This window comes from Gastrolobium bilobum, unplaced genomic scaffold, assembly GCF_033153095.1.
Source record: "Gastrolobium bilobum isolate Gb01-03AN ecotype WA unplaced genomic scaffold, APGP_CSIRO_Gbil_v1 utg3870, whole genome shotgun sequence".
Lineage (NCBI taxonomy): Eukaryota > Viridiplantae > Streptophyta > Magnoliopsida > Fabales > Fabaceae > Gastrolobium > Gastrolobium bilobum.
This window is the reverse complement of record NW_026895180.1, coordinates 645,653-664,326: the sequence shown is the minus strand read 5'-3', so window position 1 is coordinate 664,326 and position 18,674 is coordinate 645,653. Positions and strand designations below refer to the sequence as shown.

The 18,674-nt window shown below is 33.0% G+C and overlaps 3 protein-coding genes across 3 annotated transcripts; 1 reads left to right on the top strand and 2 right to left on the bottom strand.

Annotated features, from left to right (window-relative positions):
- The first annotated feature begins 2,048 nt into the window (after positions 1-2,048).
- LOC133298585 (polygalacturonase-like) lies at positions 2,049-5,717 on the top strand. The gene is made up of 9 exons (XM_061497918.1): positions 2,049-2,324; positions 2,417-2,542; positions 2,663-2,830; positions 2,945-2,965; positions 3,083-3,290; positions 3,921-4,002; positions 4,108-4,216; positions 5,257-5,373; positions 5,496-5,717. The coding sequence occupies exons 1-9, from the start codon at positions 2,049-2,051 to the stop codon at positions 5,715-5,717; spliced, it is 1,329 nt and encodes a 442-aa protein (XP_061353902.1).
- An 807-nt stretch (positions 5,718-6,524) lies between these two features.
- Positions 6,525-8,441, bottom strand: LOC133298190 (probable aquaporin TIP5-1). Its single transcript, XM_061497451.1, has 3 exons — positions 8,306-8,441; positions 7,335-7,585; positions 6,525-6,908 (listed from the first exon to the last, which is right to left on the bottom strand). The coding sequence occupies exons 1-3, from the start codon at positions 8,439-8,441 to the stop codon at positions 6,525-6,527; spliced, it is 771 nt and encodes a 256-aa protein (XP_061353435.1).
- Positions 8,442-9,273: 832 nt separating this feature from the next.
- Positions 9,274-16,764, bottom strand: LOC133298179 (NO-associated protein 1, chloroplastic/mitochondrial). Its single transcript, XM_061497443.1, has 13 exons — positions 16,399-16,764; positions 16,114-16,299; positions 15,318-15,404; positions 15,119-15,198; positions 14,782-14,863; positions 12,957-12,977; positions 12,558-12,603; positions 11,854-11,972; positions 11,651-11,764; positions 11,466-11,573; positions 11,270-11,359; positions 9,968-10,077; positions 9,274-9,613 (listed from the first exon to the last, which is right to left on the bottom strand). The coding sequence occupies exons 1-13, from the start codon at positions 16,762-16,764 to the stop codon at positions 9,364-9,366; spliced, it is 1,659 nt and encodes a 552-aa protein (XP_061353427.1). The 3' UTR covers positions 9,274-9,363.
- Positions 16,765-18,674: the final 1,910 nt, after the last annotated feature.

Sequence of the window (18,674 nt, the reverse complement as noted above, 5' to 3'; positions counted from 1 at the left end):
TTTTTTTATGATACAGAGAAAGAGAGAGAATTAAATTTATAATTAGTCAATGACCCAGAAAAAAAAAATGGATTAGGAGATCCTTGTTCCTTATTTGTTAGGGAAATTATTCAACTTACTCTGAGTGGACAGCTACCAATTCTATATATTTTCTATATTGAAGAAATCAAAATTGAATTAAGTTACTGCATGTGCTGGCCTAATGCACCATGGGAAAATGTCCACAACTAATTGACCGGTGATTACAATCTTCTCTGGAAAATTTCAACCGAAGATAAGACTAATGTTATAATAGTTAGGTATTATATTTACAAATTTTTTGTTTATAAATTATACTATGAATTCTTGGAAGTATACTAGATTACACTATGTATTTCTGAGAATATATAGTGTAATTTATAAAAAAAAATTATAAAGAGATTCTTTCTCTATATATATTCAGAAAAATATTTTTACAATTACTATCTGCATTTATTCCCAAAACGATGTCGTTTTGGTATTGAAATATTAAAAAATTATAATTATAAAGACTATTATAACCCTGAAATAAATTAAAATCACAAAAATATCTTAATTTCTGCCCAAAATGACATCATTTTAAGCTTAATGCAGATAACTTACCTGCATTAACAGCAGAAAAAACGAACTCATAAATATTCTACTAAATAAGCAGGCTTTGGTACAAAATGTGTTATTGAAGTCAATCTGTACATACATGATTGATTGTTGGTATACAAGCACAAGCTAACCGAAAAAAACTAACCCCAAAATGATTTTGTTCACTTTGATTTACTAAAGTAGGTAAGTGATCAATACCGAATTCAGATACCACCCCACTCATGGTTTCGTCTCGGTCTGTAGCATCCCAGGACATCCAGGTTGAATGGAAACTATTACAACAAAGTACAAAGTTTTAATAACTAAGATAAGAGTACGAAATTTTATATAATTTAAAAATATGAAAACATAAATAAAAAAATTGAAAGATAAATTTAAGCTCTATTTGATAACTGTTTTCAAAAATAGATTTTTGGTTTTCAGAAAAAAAAAAAAAAAAAAAAAAACTCATTTGATAAGGCCTGTTTTGTAAAAAAAAAAAAAAAACTATAATTATTTTTTTTGTTTTTAAAATCAAATTTAGAGAAAATATCTGGGTTGTTTTTGTTTTCTATTTTGGTTTTTAACTTTCAAACAAAAAAACATAGAAAATAATTATTTCTATTACTATTCCACAAAACAGTTTCAAGAACAAAAAAATCAAAACACAATCAAACTGGCCTTTAATTTTTATAATTTCCTTTCTTATAAAGTATTTGAAGTAAACAATAACAGCTAAAGAACACACATAATTTGGAGAGATATAAAGTAACATTATGGTGCATTTTTTCTACTGTTGCTACAAAGAATTTTTTTTTTGCAACAACTGATTACAACTATGTACTACGCATGTAGTATATACTTATAATAATAAAATATTTTTTTTTCTCAAACATTGTCGACTTACATAAGGAAAGAGAAAAGATATAATTTTACTTATAACTAAAAAAAGTTTCTGCAATATTTAATTAGTCAAACCAAAGAATTGAAGTAGCAAGTGTTTTGCAAGAAATGACTTGCACTTGACTATTTGGCTAATATGGCTCATTGCAATACCCAAAAGTAGTTGATAACAAAATCTTGAAGGAAAAAAGAGACAAATATTTGGAATGTATTATGTATCTATATGATATACCCAAAATATGTTTGAATTGGAGCAACCAATACGTTATAACACCACTCCATCTCTGGCAAAAATATTTATTTATTGCTTTTTAGTAAAAAAATTACGTATTTATTACACTTTTCGAAAAATTTGCACATTTGCATATTTATTACACTCTCTAGATTCAATGAAAAACATTCTCTAAGAAAAGCAGCTCTAATTAATTTTTCTATAAATATATTGCATAAGCTCTAGTCATTTGGCACGCACCACAAATCTCTCTATGATCCTTGAAACTTTTGTCCTTCATTCAGTTTGTTATTTTCTCACAAAGTGAAACGTCAAAATGTCTCCACAAACGCCAATTATCTCACTTTTCATCTTCCTCTTTACATTATTAGTCTTATGTAACGGCACTAACATAGAGGAACAGCTTCATCAAACAAATGCTGAACACTACAAACAACATTTTCATGATGGGAGGTTGATCAAGACAAAACATAAACATTTTGGTCTTATGACAAGGGCTAATAATAGAGCTACCCTTCTTTCTTCAAGGCCTCGTGGAACGGTTAATGTTGATGACTTTGGAGCCAAAGCAGATGGAAGAGATGATACAGAGGTAACAACAACATATATATCAACAAAAAGTATGGAACTTTTCATTTCAATTTAGTCCATTCTTAATCTCTCTCACTTCTCTTTCTTCTTCAGGCATTTGAGAAAGCATGGGATGAAGCATGTTCTAGAGGGGCTTCTCTTGTGGTACCTGAAAATAGGATCTATCGTCTTAAGCCAATAACATTTTCAGGTCCATGCCAAACCAACACTGCCTTTATGGTGAGATACATGTTCATTTCATAAGTAATGCTTAGTGAGAAATTATCTGATCTTATTTACCTTCCATGTTCACCAGCAATTCATTGTAAATGTTTCTGTTTTCCTAATTCATCATGTTAGTTATATGGAACAATCGAAGCATGGCCTCAAATATCTGCATATGAAGAAGATAGACAACATTGGATTGTATTTGATAGTGTCACGAATTTCAAAGTTGATGGTGGTGGCACTTTCAATGGCAATGGGAAAAAATGGTGGCAAAACTCATGCAAAACAAACAAAAACCTTGTAAGTCATTGAATCTGTCTTTCTTCAAATTTTCATTTATTTTACCCCTTTTTTGTTCTTATAATTCTGAATTGCTGATCTTCATTTGTTTCCTCTCCTTCCTTTGATTCACAGCCATGCAAAGATGCACCAACTGTAAGATAAATATTCTTCATACCATAAAGTTTTACCTAATATTTTACAAGGAGATGCAGGGTGCCATGTTTTCCTACCTAACTGACTTTTTACTTCCATGGAAAATTTGTTATATAGGCTGTGACTTTTTATCAATGCAACAATTTGAAAGTGAAAAACCTGAGATTCAAAGATGCACAACAAATGCATGTAACCTTTCAGAGATGCTTCAATGTTTTTGTTTCGAACCTCGTAATCAGAGCCCCAGGGAACAGTCCTAACACTGATGGAATTCATGTCTCGGAGACACGAAATATTGACATAAGCAACAGTGTCATTGGGACAGGTAAAAGCCTATAATATCAAAGGAAAAAAAAAATGGATTTTATTTTTCTTATGTTGCATGAGACAAGTTGTCTCATGCAACACACAAAAAGTGGGTGGGACCCGCTTTTTTATTTTCTCTCTCTTCTTTTTTAGTGGGTCCCATTCACTTTTTGTGTGTTGCATGAGACAACTTGTCTCATGCAACATAAGAAAAATAAAACCCAAAAAAAATATGCAAAATGAAAAAAGGTTCGATTCGATTTAAATAATGGAAATTTCTTTAGGAAAAAAGTTACCTCATGTTGTCGAGATAAAATTATAAGTGGGACTCACCGATAAGAGGAGAGAAAAAAAAGAGTGATGGAACCCAATACATTTTTGTGTGTGTAGGAAAGTTGTTTAGTAAAATGAGATAAACATAACCCTTTAAATGAACGTTTTAATTTTGGGAAATACTACTCTTATTTTACATGAGGTAGTTATCTCCTTTTCTCTTACTTAGAAAATCATTCCCCTTCTTTTTTCTTTTTCTTTTTTGCTTTTAAATAACGGGTTCTACTTGAATTCTTTCTGTAACATGAGAGAACTACTCTCATGTTACGTGAGAGTAATATTACCTTTTAATTTTTCTCCACTTTGTTTGTTTTAGGTGATGACTGTATTTCAATAGTAAGTGGGTCCCAAAACGTTAGAGCAACAGATATCACCTGCGGACCAGGACATGGAATCAGGTTTTATGATTATGTTACACCACATACAATTCTAATTTGAACTTGTGTTTGCACCAATTTTTACATTGAGTGGTTAAAATGTTGATATATAGTATTGTCTTGCAGCATTGGAAGCTTAGGAGCTGAAAATTCAGAAGCTGAAGTCTCCAATGTGGTAGTGAACAGGGCCACCTTAATGGGAACAGCAAATGGAGTGAGAATAAAGACATGGCAGGTAAGAGTTCGTCTTGAGATTTTGAAATTTAGGCTGTTTAAGCACTCTACAACTTTGAGACAGTTGCAAAAAAAGGGACTAATAGAGGTTCAGAATAAAACTTGCTAAAGGAGGATTTTCAACTTATTCTCTCTAATTATGTTATTTGGCTTTTCCTGAGTTCAAAGGCCTTTTAGAATTACTTGGTTGAATTTGTGTCCATTGAACCCAAATTGCCCAAATTTAGGCGCAAATCCGATTAGACAAACATTGGGAAGTTGACGAATGATACAAGAATTGGAATGTGAGGAAATTAGTGCACTCAAGGTTGACAAATCTCCACTACTAGTTCTTGTCTTGTTGACCACTCTTTGAATTAACAAGCCCTCTGACAAAGTTTTATCCAATTAGTCATTACAACTGATTGGCCCAAAGTTGAGATTCAATACTTTACCAACCATTTTTCTCAAGTTTGCAAAATCCACCAATTCCTAACCTCTCCACCACAACACAACAACAATTCCCCCCTCGCGGAAATATTATGATACACTGCTGTACCATTCACTCAGTGCATTTATCCAATATAAAATGAAGAATGACTATCATGTTGTACGGAAAGTGGTGAAAAATATTTCTTTATCCAAGTGTCACTTATTGAATAGCATATGTACCTACTACAGATATACAAAAGATGATCCTAAAAAAAAAAAACTTTCCTATGTTCCTCCCTCTCAACTAAATAGAGCTAAAAAAATAACCATATTTCATTTTTCAATTGCTTTTGATGGAATGGCATGATCGTTACCAATAGAAAATGTTTTGAGCACAAATAGACAAAAGTTATAAAATACTTTCCAATAAAATATTCGATAATATAACAAAACATTGAATATTTCATGAGATTATTTGAGCACACTCTGGCAGTCATGCACTAAGAGCTAAAAATACAGATTCTTCATATAAACTGTGCACACATTACTGCATGGGAAAAAGTATACTGTAATAAGAGGTGTGATTTTTAATTATAATATTTCACATATTTTGATTCTATCTCAACACAGGGAGGTTCTGGTTATGCAAGAAACATCAAATTTATGAATATAGCAATGCAAAATGTGACAAATCCCATAATCATAGATCAATACTATTGTGATCTAGCAGAGCCATGCCAAGAGCAGGTAAGTCAATTAAGTTCTCAACCTCAAATGACCATCAAAATTCAAAGAAAGCAATCCTTTGTTTTCTAGTAATCCATTAAATGTATGTATGTTAATCATAATCATCTTTGTTCAAATGGCAGGACTCAGCTGTGAAATTAAGCAACGTGTTATATCAAAACATTAGAGGAACAAGTGCCTCAGAAGTGGCTATCAAATTTGACTGCAGCAGAACCATCCCTTGCAGAGAAATCTACGTGCAGGATGTGATCTTAGAACCAGAAAGCAGTGGTGGCACCATTGCTACATGTGAGAATGTTAGATATGTGAATAGAGGAAAGTTTTTTCCTCAATGCTCTCCTTGAAGAAAGAAGGGTAGAGTTAAGTTATTAGGTATTCTGAAAACAACTAAATGTCAGTGTTATTCAGAACTTTAGCTATTAAGACAAATTTCAACAAATGAAAAAGCTAGTGATACGAGAATTTCAAGTCTTTCTACTTTATGGGTATATAGAGGTTGGTAATTAATTGACCATTAGTTTAGCTAGACATTTTTTGCTGCTATTATTTCTAGCGACAATTTTGCAATGAATGGAGGGGAAAATGAAGCAAAAGGATGAAGAAAGTAACCATAATAACAAAGATGAAAGCAATGTCTGATGTATAATCATATCAACAACTACTACCGGTTATCATCACATGAAAGTTCATTTTCGTATTCAACTACCGTAACTAACTTTAACGTAGTTTCAAATGTTAGACTTAATGGTATTTCTTTTTAGTTTTTATTTATTATTATTAAGTAAAATTTAATGCTGACCCTACTAAATAATATGAGTCCACTAAATCCTATTGACTTTTAAATCCCAGGATTTTTTATAATAGGGACACGAAAATAAAATTTTAAAATTATATGTATTATTAATACATATAAGAAATATTAATTACACACACAATAGCTAGGTGTAATTCTTGTGATAAAGGACGGAATAATTTGCAAGACTGAAATTGTTACAAGCCAATATCAAATTGTTGCACAACACACTTCTAAGTTCTAACATAACAATAAATTACATACTAAGTGTTCAGTCACAACAAACAAACACAAGATGTCAAGAAATATTTAATACAGCAATTTAAAATGTTTAACACTACCAATTTATTACATAACATTACACCCCAACTCTTTCTGAAACCCCTCTAATTGAATCTGCATTCTGAGAAGGGAACACCACATTATCATAAAGAAGGCCAGCAATGGTAGCACCAATCAAGGGTCCAACCCAATATACTGCTTGATTCCTGAAAGTGCCTGCAATGGCAGCTGAGCCAAAAGCACATGCAGGGTTCATTGACCCGCCAGAAAATGGACCAGCGGCCAATACACTTGCCCCAACTATTAAACCAATAACAAGTGTACCAGTGGAACTCAATGGACCACGCCTAGGGTCCCTAGCAGCATACACAGTGTACACCAAAACAAATGTTAGTAGACCCTCTAATATGGATGCTCCAAAACCTGTCATCTCTTCTGCAATAGAGTATGTTGGTACATGCTGAAAAATTTTAAAAGGGAAGAGAGTAAATAACATTCCTGCCGTACCCCACAAAAAAAAAATACAACTAAAAGAACTTTCACATTTGTCCCACTTGCATCTTTCAAAAGCATAAAAAAACTCACGTATCATTTTGGAATAGATTATTCTATCTACCATTTTTTTCTGCCTACTTTACCTACCACCCTCCAACATCGTTAGATCAGAATCTCAAGAAGAAAGAAAAAGATAAATGTTAGTTAAGATTCTGATCTAATGATGTTGGAGAGTGGTAAGCAAAAGTATGCAGAAAAAATAGTAGGTAGAATAACCTATTCCAATATTCAATACCAAGAGTGATAAAAAAATGAAAGACAAAAGTTAAAGATAAAGAATGAAAATTGAAATATAGATAGATGTTAACCAAATGAAAGAGGGGAGAAATACCATTCCAACAACAATAACCCTCAGGACAAGGCATGCGATAACAGAGGCTATCAACTGAGCAACCCAGTAAAAGAGAGCAGTTGGTATGCTAATGTGGCCTCCCACTGCCATTGCAAAGGTCACGGCAGGGTTGACATGTCCACCGGAGATGTCCCATGCAATATACAAAACTGAGGACAAAGCAAAAGCATTGGCAATGGCAACCACAACCAGATTAGTTGGGTTCAGTGAAGCATCAGGCATCAATTTCCCTGCCATTTGTGGAACACCAATTAATCAAATCAAATTAAAAATAAAATAAAAAAGATCTTTAATGCCAGCATGTTTCACACACTCTCTTTAGTACATTGCATGTTTCATTAAAAAAAAGTAACATTACACGAAATTTCAAGTTGTAGTCACTTTCATCAGTGCTATATTCAGAAAAACAGTTTAATTGGTAAGAAGATAACTAGATAAGACAAATTTTTTTCCTTGAAAACAAGAAAGACTGTTTCTTATCCGTATTCTTACAAATCATTTGTGTCCGAATACAACAACTAAATGAAATTTTATGGTAAAACAGAACGCTAAATAATAATTTAGGCAAGAAAAAACTTGCAACTTGAAAATTTTCGGATTTTTTATTTTCTGTAAGTTATGATTGTACATATCGGTTCGCATTAAAAACAAGAAAAATCCCTGCGTTTCTCTGTTCTCCAATGTTACTAGCTATCCACCGAATATAGAACTGAATGCTCTATATAGAAACGCAAACTAAAGTTACTTGAATCCTTTTCATGCATAAGCAAAAAAACACCAATAATGGTTTAAGAAATTGATCTAATTCCCCTTTCTTTAAACTTTTTCATGGTTATGATTAAACATCAATTTCACGTTGAAAAACAATAACAAACCACCGCATGCATGTGCACTAATCTAGTAACAAAAAGGAACTAACTTAGTTGAGAAAATATGCAAAGGGTACTCACGTGAGGACATTCCAGAGCCAACAACAACTAAGACATAGAAGAAAGTAGAGATAAACTCAGCGAGATAAGAACGAAATGCATTTCGAGTGACAGATTCATGAAAGCGGGAAGTGACATTTACAGAAGATGGACCCATTGTGGCAGAGAGAAAGAGACGAGGCTAGTACGAGGAACACAAAGAAAGAGAATGCCAGAGTTCATTAATAAGCAGTTGGACATGCTTTTGAAGATATAGACACACCGTTTCTAAACAGAGGTACCCATTCAAAAACAAAAACTAACCATAACCACCAACCAATGTGGCCGCGGCCCGTGGGAACATTTCCTTGTTAACTGCCATTTTATTAAATCTTTACTAAACCGCCTATTAAAATAAAACAAAAATTCTTAAAATTTCATTCAATATATAAATACTTGATAAATTAGACAAAGTTTGTAACAGTGCCTCGTGTCCAAATGAAATAAGCATTTTAGGTTTGTTAATAAGGACGGAAATTGCACTTAACCAAAGTGTACCCACAAAAATTATTAGTAAATGAAAGGATTTTTACTCACTAAACAAGTCTATGAATAATTATTCACATTCGAACAAGGGTCAAGACGTATTTTGCTCAAGTGTGTTGTCTAAAAATTTGCCAAGACTATGCACATACGCTTCCAAAATCTTTTGAATAATACATTTCCAGCAAAATATCAATTGTCCACAAACATTGCCAAGTTGAATTACTATATTATATTGAATTTGAATCAGTTAAATTATTATATTTATGACTAAGATTTGAAATATCTTAAAAAAGAAAATTGAAATTAGACTAGATGTTGCATTTTTAATTATTGCTTTGTTTTGTTAAATTTTTATAATAAATTTTAGTACTAAAATAACCTTGTTTTTTTAATATGTAAAAAAAAAAAAAAAAAAAGTCAGCTTAGGGAGCCGTGAGGTAAGCACAGAGCTAACTATTCTTTCGCCTTTTATTAAAACAAGTCACATCAAAAGAAAAATATAAGTAATGAATCCGAATAGAGTTTCTACCCTTGTTAATATAAGTAATCAGAATTCAAAAGTGCCATTTTGGTCTCATTTCCTCTTCTTTTTCTGTTAATTCTCTATACTGGTACCACTCTGATCCAGCCTTGCCTACTGGTATTGGTGTTCTCACAAAAATCTCAACAGGCCCGGGGACGTGCACGGCTAAGAGCAATTCCCCAGCAGTTTCAATTGGTTTTGGTTGTGAGATTTTGAATGACCTACCAACTGGCTCAACAGTAAACCATCCTAGGCCTGATATAGCTATATCACAAGCTGGCCTGCCCAAAAAGAAAAACAAGAATGTCATATCATCTATTATTCATAAATGGGTTCTTCGGATCTGCAGTTATGGTAGAAAATGATGTCTATCACAGAGACATCTTTTTTTTAAAAAGTGGGACCCACTAATTTAAAAAAAAAAAAAAATCGTTATACTATGTCTTACTTGTAAGACAGTTAGACATAGTGAACTGTAAATAAAATTTTCTGCATGGTTTTCCGTTCATAAATATAGTATTTTTGGCTGAACTGAATCAACAATAAACACTAGAATGAGCTAAACAAGGTTTTAATGCCACAATAGAACCTTTAAGGTAAAAAAAAGTAGCTATACAAGAACTAACTCGTCATACCTTGCTACATCTTCAAATTTTATTTGTAGTTTGCGTTCTGATTCAAGTCCTCTCCAGTTCTCAGCCTTTTCTCTTCCACTTGGTGGGGTCAGCAGCACTCCAAGTTCTTTCTGAGACAATAAAGCAAAGCCCTCATTCAGGTTCGAGAGGGGAATATCCTTAAATTTAAAGTTTTACAAATCCCAATTTGTGTTGTGACATGAAGAGCGGAGTGGGAGAAAACTTATGGATCAACAATCAAATTAATAGATCTATTATATCAGTACATATCGCTACCGCCTACCAGACTTCCTATGTAGAAAAAGATTTGAGCACCGAGACCTAAATAAAATAACCCAATAAACACAAAGATAAAATCAATTTGCAACGGGCAAAGCAATGAAAGAAGAGAGAATCCGTAGATTCTAATGCCACTGCACACACACAAACAAGAGCTAGTTATTATTTCCATCTAAGTATGTGTAACAAACAACTTAAAATATTATTAAAGTGAAATTAGCTTCTTCACCTCTAATCAATCTAAACCACTAAAACCACTCCCCGTTAAACTCGACTAGCGAGTGTGGAGTGGAGGAAATCCTTGTACGCAGTCTTACCCTTGCATAATTGCAAAGAGGCTGTTTTCTGGATTCAAACCCATGACCTTTCAGTGATGAAAGAACAGTTTTACCACTGCTCCAGTTCGCCCCCTTTTACCTCTAATCAATCTAAAAAAAAAAATCACTCCCCGTTAAACCCGACTAGGGAGTGTGGGGTGGAGGAAATCTTTGTACGCAGCCTTACCCTTGCATAATTGCAAAGAGGTTGTTTCCTGGATTCGAACTCATGACCTTTCAGTCATGAAAGAACAGTTTTACCACTGCTCCAGTTCGCCCCCTTTACCTCTAATCAATCTAATGGCAATAAAATCTATAAAGTATAGCAGTCATAGGAAATACTATTCTTTTGTTCAGGAATTATGTTCTACTAAACAGCAGCAGAAAAAAGACAAACCAACGGCAATACTTATAAACTGGTATTCTCCGTTTTTTTATTACGCGGAAAACTAAAGCATCTTCATTTGTTCAATGATTCTTACTTATAAACTGGTATTCTGCGTTTTTTTATTACGCGGAAAACTAAAGCATTTTCATTTTTTCAATGATTCTTAGAACTGTAAACATAAACTCAGTTGCTCAAATTTGCAAGTACAAACAGCTCCAATGTTTGGGTAATTAGACCTGTCTAGGCCAGATTTAAGCAACAACGGTGAGTTTAGTCTTTTATAGTTTCTCTAAACAGATTGAAATTGAATGACAATACCTGATAAAATTCATCTGCTTTCTCTGTGGGTACCATATGAATTGGTAGTCTCTTGGGCCCGTAAAATGTCAAACATGTTTCTGGGAGAACCTAAATTATCAGAACTGATAACATTATTTAGACAAGGAAAAGGGAGTGACTTATAAATAAATGATCCTATGACATGATGTAAAAATTGGAAGTATATAATCCACACCTTCAAGACATCAATTCTGACAAGACCTCCCCAAAATATCGAAAATGCATTCAAACCATTCATCATGGAACTGCCTTCCTCTTTGCTGTCTGAAAATACTTGAGAACTCTAACAATAACAGAAAGGCCAAAGTTAGCATTACTTATGTCTGTATAATGTCTTAAACAGTTTTGAGCAGAACATACTGGGAAACTTCGGCCCCTCAGTCGGCTTTGAGGAGCAAGGGAGGGTAGATCTTCAGAATGAACAACAGCACTTTGCCTATGGTAGAGATGAACTCCAGGAGTGTCATACAGTTTCTGCATGAGTCAAAAAATATAAACAAATTAAAAAAACTCATAAGATTAAACAGCTGTTTAATACAAATATATAAATCAGAATGACATACCCCTCCTCCTAGGAAAGCATTAATTTGAATTGGCCCTAAGGTAGTTCCAGGAACTGCAGATTGTATTGGTTTGTATCTTTGTGCAGCCGCAGCCACTGGATCATTTATAGCCGTTGTTTCTGACATTAAATATTAAAAGGTCAAGATGGAGAAAAAGTAAACCTGAAAACTTGAATTGCCAAAATAATAGGCCAAACAAGAGATAATTTAGGGGGACAATTTAAAAAATAAACAAATAAATAATTTAAAACATTCTATCAAAATCTATTTCAACACAGTTCCATTTGAGCTATACACAAATCGATGTGACAGCCAAAAGCCAAAGGCAACAAATAAAATATACATAGCTGCTCAATATCATATGTATAAAACAAGCCTACACTGTTTCATATGATATACAATGTGTTTAACCTCTTCGCCACCATCTCAGAAAAACTAAAGCTGGCTTGGATCAGCATTTAAGGAAAGTGGAGTCTTCAAGCACAATGCAAACAATGACCAAAAAGGAAAAAACTAAGACCAAATTATGTTTGTGCTAATAAATAATGAAAAACAGTATATATAAAAAAAAAAATGAAAAACCATCTAAACAAAATGTAAAAGGCAACAAAAGAACTCAATATAATAGAAGTAATATATCATTAGCGTTCACAGCAATTTTTCAATCATAGAAAATGAAAAGGATGCATGAAAATATAACTTACTTAGGAAAGCATTGATGAAAGCAGATTTTCCAACATTAGCTGAACCCTGTGAAATAAAAGTTTTAGTCAATTTGACTCTTGACTCAACTGGTGCAGTTAGGAAATTAATGACCAAAGGAAGAAGAGTTTATATATATAAATCAGGACAATAAACGAGATACTAAAGCCAATCTTCCAAAAGTGGGAACTGAAATTTTAGTACGTTTTATATTAGGAAGACAAAAATAAGAAATGAGTACAATTTAATATCTGGATCCTTCCATTATTTGTGATAAACCAAAGGTATAACAAACTCAGAAATTCCATTTACAAATCAGTAAAAACATCAAGACAGGAGCATCAGCTCATGCGTGAATCATAATCTCCTTAAGCATATAAACTTCCAGTTTAGGGACTTACCAAAATGTATACATCTCGTCCCTGCACAAATGAAAATAATAGAATTTCAGTAGAGAGAATTAGGGGAAATTAAGATAAAGTCAATGATAACATGCGAACTGAACTCTATATAGTTTCTTTAAAGGCTGATGATAGAGACCAGTAATTCATTTACAGAAACAACTCCAGAAACATATATTGAAATGGACCAACCGGTAAAATGTTCAGCAAAACTATTACAATAACAGAGACAAGTAATCCTAATTACAATGACAGCAATGGAAGAACAATAACACAGGGACTCAATTACAACTAAGAAAAGAAGTAAATGCAGAAAGGAAAGATAGTTCTAGAGCAATTCAAGAGGCCCTAGACTCTCCCAAGTAACAAGCCTATTCCAGATCCAAGATGATTCTCCTGCTCCCAGCCCTCCACTACTTATTTAGCTTTTCCCTCCATTTCTTCCTAACCGTTTTCTGTTTCAGTCACACCAAACAAGTCATGACTCATCCAAATTGCTTTCCCTAAATTCCCTTTAAAGGTAGTATCGTATCAGCTGAAATCATGACGTTTCAGACCTAAGCCACGTTTGCTCTTTATGCTTCATTTGTATAACACAAGTGCAGAATGCAGAATAGGAAGACGTGCACTTTTTTTTATTCTTTTTTATTTTTCATTATTAGAAAGATGTTTATAGATACTTGGGATCAATATTGCATCGGGATTTTTGTGTAATCGCGAAATTCCTTTGAGGCTAAAAGGAAAATTTTATAAAACAACAATAGAGTCTGCAATATTATATAGAGCTGAATGTTGAATAGCACATAGGCAACATGAGCATAAAATGAGAGTAGCAGAAATGAGGATGTTAAGGTGGATGTGTGGTCATACAAGGATGGATAAGATACGAAATGAAGATATTCAACGAAAGGTGGGTGTTGTACCGGTGGCTGAAAAGATGAGAGAACATGGATTGAGATAGTTTAGATATATTGTTTGAAGACCCGTAAATTCTCCTATAAAAACAAAAATTTGTTACCAAGAGCATGACACAAAGAGAAAAAAAAATCGGCAAAAACTTACTTTGGGAAAAATAGTAAAACAAGACTAAATGGAATGTGAACTAGATTGGAGGGTGGTGTGTCTTAGAACGGAGAGAAGGAAAGCTATTAGCAGTGTGGAGGGGTTAGACCCGCTTTTTCCTATATTCCAGACAACCCTTTGTCCCTTTATTTAATTATTTATTTATCTTTCATTCATATTTACTTTTCTCTTCTTATTTAGTTTTTTTCCCTCTTATCTATTTTTCTCGCATATTTTCATTTAATTTTTTTTTTCATTTTTTTATTTACTATTATTATTATTTATTTTTCTTTTTCCTCAATCTTTTATTTTTTTTATTTTTATTATTATTTTTTGGTTATCCGACCACCAACCCCAACTAATCAGGGATAGATGTTGATGTTGATATATTATTTCAATATAATAAATCATCTTTACTATTGTTTTTAATGCTGCGGACAAGAGGAAGAACAAATTAAAAATGAGAACTGGCACATAAATTTCCTACTTCAAGGATCTCTAAAAGCAACAACAGCCAATAATGACACATGACAAGTTCAATTAATAGAAAACATATCAAATTACAACCAAATTATGATCAACATTGCTCATAACATTTGCAGTACAGATACAACACCTTTATGCCATCTTAGATGAAAAATTAAATGGCAATGTATCATCAAGTTTCCCATAAAAGCCTCTTGGTTTCTTTATTGTTTTCTTTGTGAATTAAGAAATATAATCAGTTAAAACGAAAAAGGTAACCCATGAAGGAGAAAATAACCTTCTTCTCTTTCTGGATTTCTGATATCACTCCACTCATTCCAACCAATGATTTTGAACTGGTCAGATGGACACTGAGAACACTGCAAAGAATATCAACATTTGAAATTTACTAAGTTAAAGATTTCAGCTTAGGTTATAAAGTTCTCCTTAGTTCCACAGAAAAACAAATTATAAGAATTGAATTCGTCTCATCGCAAGCATTGCTTAATACCAAATGTATGCAAAATTGCAAATGCCTTCTCACTAGTAACTTCTAATAACATATAATTGAACAAGATGCCTCAAATTAGTAAATTTTAAGTTAATAATAAATATATTACAAAGAAGATACATACTTCAGCTTCTTTCTTGTGGTGGCCTCTACAACCCAATCCCCAACACAATTAAGATCAGTATCTCTTGGAAGGAGATCAACCTACAAAGAGATTATTCTGTTAAATGTGAAAACTATATTTATAAATTGAAGTTCCTATCATATATTCACCCGAAAAAAATCCTAAAAAAATCAATAATAAGCTGCTTGCATACTATTACCTTAGTCACCACCAATATTATTGGATTAGCACCCGCAAGATCCCGCACACGAGACAAAAAACTGCCATTGAAGTCAACAATATCAACCTAGAAGTGGTTACTTCAACAAATTAGATGAAGAAGCTTTATTCCATTCAATCATTCATTATCATTAATTGAAAATAAACAAAAGGTATTTTAACTACTGCAGAATAAATAAATCGTCCTATGACAATTTGAATGTCTCAGGTGACAAAATTTTCTATTGAATAAAATGAGAGCATAGTTTTACCATTAATTTGTTTTGAATTAATTATCAAATCCCTAGCATCCAAAGTCAAGTCAGATTTTTCACCAAAAAGCCTCCAAGTACAATTTGTAACATGAGTACAACACATTCAACTTAATGATTAAGCAAACATACAAGTATAAATCGAGTGTTTATCAAACCATCTTCTGTCCAGTTGCTAAAAACTACCTGTCATATAACATCCATCCTTACAATTTATAATGTTTTCTAGTAATATTATACTGCACTATATGCTATGAGCTTCTACTTGCCATAAAATAAACTGAACATAACTTTGAAGAGATATCAGAAATTTCACTAAGAATCCATCCATAAATAAATTCAATGGTTTCTTAGAACAAAAATTTGAAAATATCTGAGCTACACATAATTGCAAAAGCATTTCAGTATTTCACCATAGTGCCCATATAAGATCCTATTTCTATACAGAATTAGTTCAACAATTCTTAAGGTAATCATTCAGGCCATCCAAGCACTCAAAGAAAATGTTAAGAGTGATTAGTATACCAATTTAACAATTAGAGCTTTCTCGTGACGCAAATGAGACAATTTTTCTCGAAGCTCTTCAGCTGTAACAAATTGTTTACCACCAGCGTATCCTCCATGTCCACCAACAGCAGTTATCATCTGGCCATGAGACAAAAGCCGGCACCGCCTACAGAGAACGGTTCTAAGCTGGCGGTGTTTCTTCTTCTGCACGATGAACAAACATGCAATCTCACATCAAATCACATCATCAGCAACAATCAATGGATAATGATAATGTTATTCACGATTAGATTAAAGCGATACCAATTCATAGGTTTCGAGATCGACATAACCAGGGGCATCGACATCGGAAGTGTGTAACGGAGCTCCACAGCCATAGCAAGAAGCGACGGATTTAGAAGCTTTCAATGGCTTCTTTTTGTTCTCGTTCTTATTTTTATCCTTGAGGATGAGCTTAGCAGCGTCAATTGACTGTTGGCGTTCGAGGAATTTCTCACCTGGCGACGGAGCAGCTGCGCCGGTACCTTCAGATTCCGCGGCGGAGAAATGCGATTTCTGAGACCGCGGAACTTCGCAGAGAATGAGGCAAGGTTTGTTGAGCAGATAGGGAAATTTGGGGACTGTGAAAGAAAGAGGTGTGAGGAAAGTGGATAGGGTTTTAAGTGCCATTGCTGAGGTTTTGCGACTGTTCACTCCTTTCCCGGGAATACGTGAAAATGAAATAGCTCCTATGGAAAATAAAAACGACTTGACGTTTACTGCAACATTTTTTATTTTATTTTTTGTTTTGAGTCTGAAAATCTGAACAACTCTATCCGTCAAAATGTACCGACCCGTCGAGCCTGCTCGTGTGGTCCGAATAAATGTGACGGGCCAGGCTTTATTAATCTTGACCCATAAAAACCAAATTTTGGGCCAGGCCCAGTCTTCCAATTCGACGTTAAATTAGATTAGGATGAATTATATTATTGAAATTATATAGGCCATAGGGTTATTAATTATTATTATTATTATTTTATATTTTAATATAAAATAAACTAATTATTCAAATATTTTAATTTTTTTTATTCCTCTAGCAGACGATGCTTTAAAGAGATTTTCTTTTGAAGATTGAAACTTTTCCTTTTATCTTTCAGAAAATTAATCGAATTATTGTTTCATTAATAATATGTCTATTACATTTCAAGGTTTCTATTTTTTAATTTTTTGGTGTCCTATGGCTGTATCTCCATTCCAAGATTCGTGGCATACAAATGAATATGTATGTACAAAAGATAGGTATGGGAAAAATAAAATAATGAAAGACAGTTATCAAGTAGCCTTTTATAGAATGTTAGATTCAGGGTTTAGCTATTTTTTTGATCACATCCGCAGGCATACGTATATGAATTACTTCTTTTTATGATTTGCCAAGAACTCTTTTTTTAAAATAGACGATAAGAGAAGAGACGTACGTCAGAATTTCAGTTATACCATGATGCATGCAGGTTCAAAAATTCTATCTCATTTCTCTCTGTTCGTTTCATGTTAAACTTTTCCTTCACGGAATAAAAGTGGGATTGGCAAATGTATTGTTTGACAAGGATATACTCTTACGGACCCGAATTAAAATAAACGAAAAAAACATTTGTCAAGATATAACTTTATGTCATTTTAGATGTAACGACGTCGTTTTGATACATAATTACTAATTTTTTACATTTTCTCTCCTCCATAAAATTAGGAAGACAGAGAAAGTGGAGGAAGGAGAGAGAATATAAACATTTATCAATTTTTTTTTTTTTGAGTTACCCAACCCTAATTATCTCTTTGAGACAAGTTGGCTCCCTCCGGTATCCCCACGAGCTTCGACTCTTTGAGCCGGCTATAGGACTAATTTGAAAGGATAAACATTTATCAATTATGCACCAAATTAAATAACGTTGTTTCATTTAAAATAACATAAAATTATATCTTTTAAAAGCACAAGTGTTTTTTCAAAAATATAACATAAGATCAACCATTTTATGATTAACTTTGAAAAATCAGTAGGTGAGATATTATTTACATTAATTAACAAAATTAAATAAATATCATTAATAATTATTTAACTAAATATTTTTATTTTTGTTTTTGTAAGCCTCATATATGGATCGTCTTGAGGGAAATCCCACCAGTGAAACTTATGGATGCTTACCAAATTAAGGAGCAAGAGGAAGGGCAGAGGAGGAGGGAAGTACATCAAGTCATCAAGAGAAGATCGAAATACCCTTTCCACGAAACTCAAGGATATATATCATCCTACACGTTCGTGTGCAAGTGGTTGTAGATTCAATCCTTCATGTCTACCAGATATCTAATGACTAACTTAGTTCTGTATGTGGAGTCATTTCTCAATTATTCACTTAATTAATAACGTTTACTATCATGTTATTTGATAAACAATCAAATCATCACAGTGAAGGTCCATTAATAATTTTATATTATATCTGTCTAGGAATATTATTTAAGGTGGATCAAGATTTTCAAGCAAAATGAGTGTTGCCCTTTGAAGTAGTAATTATGTACAAACCGTAACAATAAAAAGCATTTTCGGAATT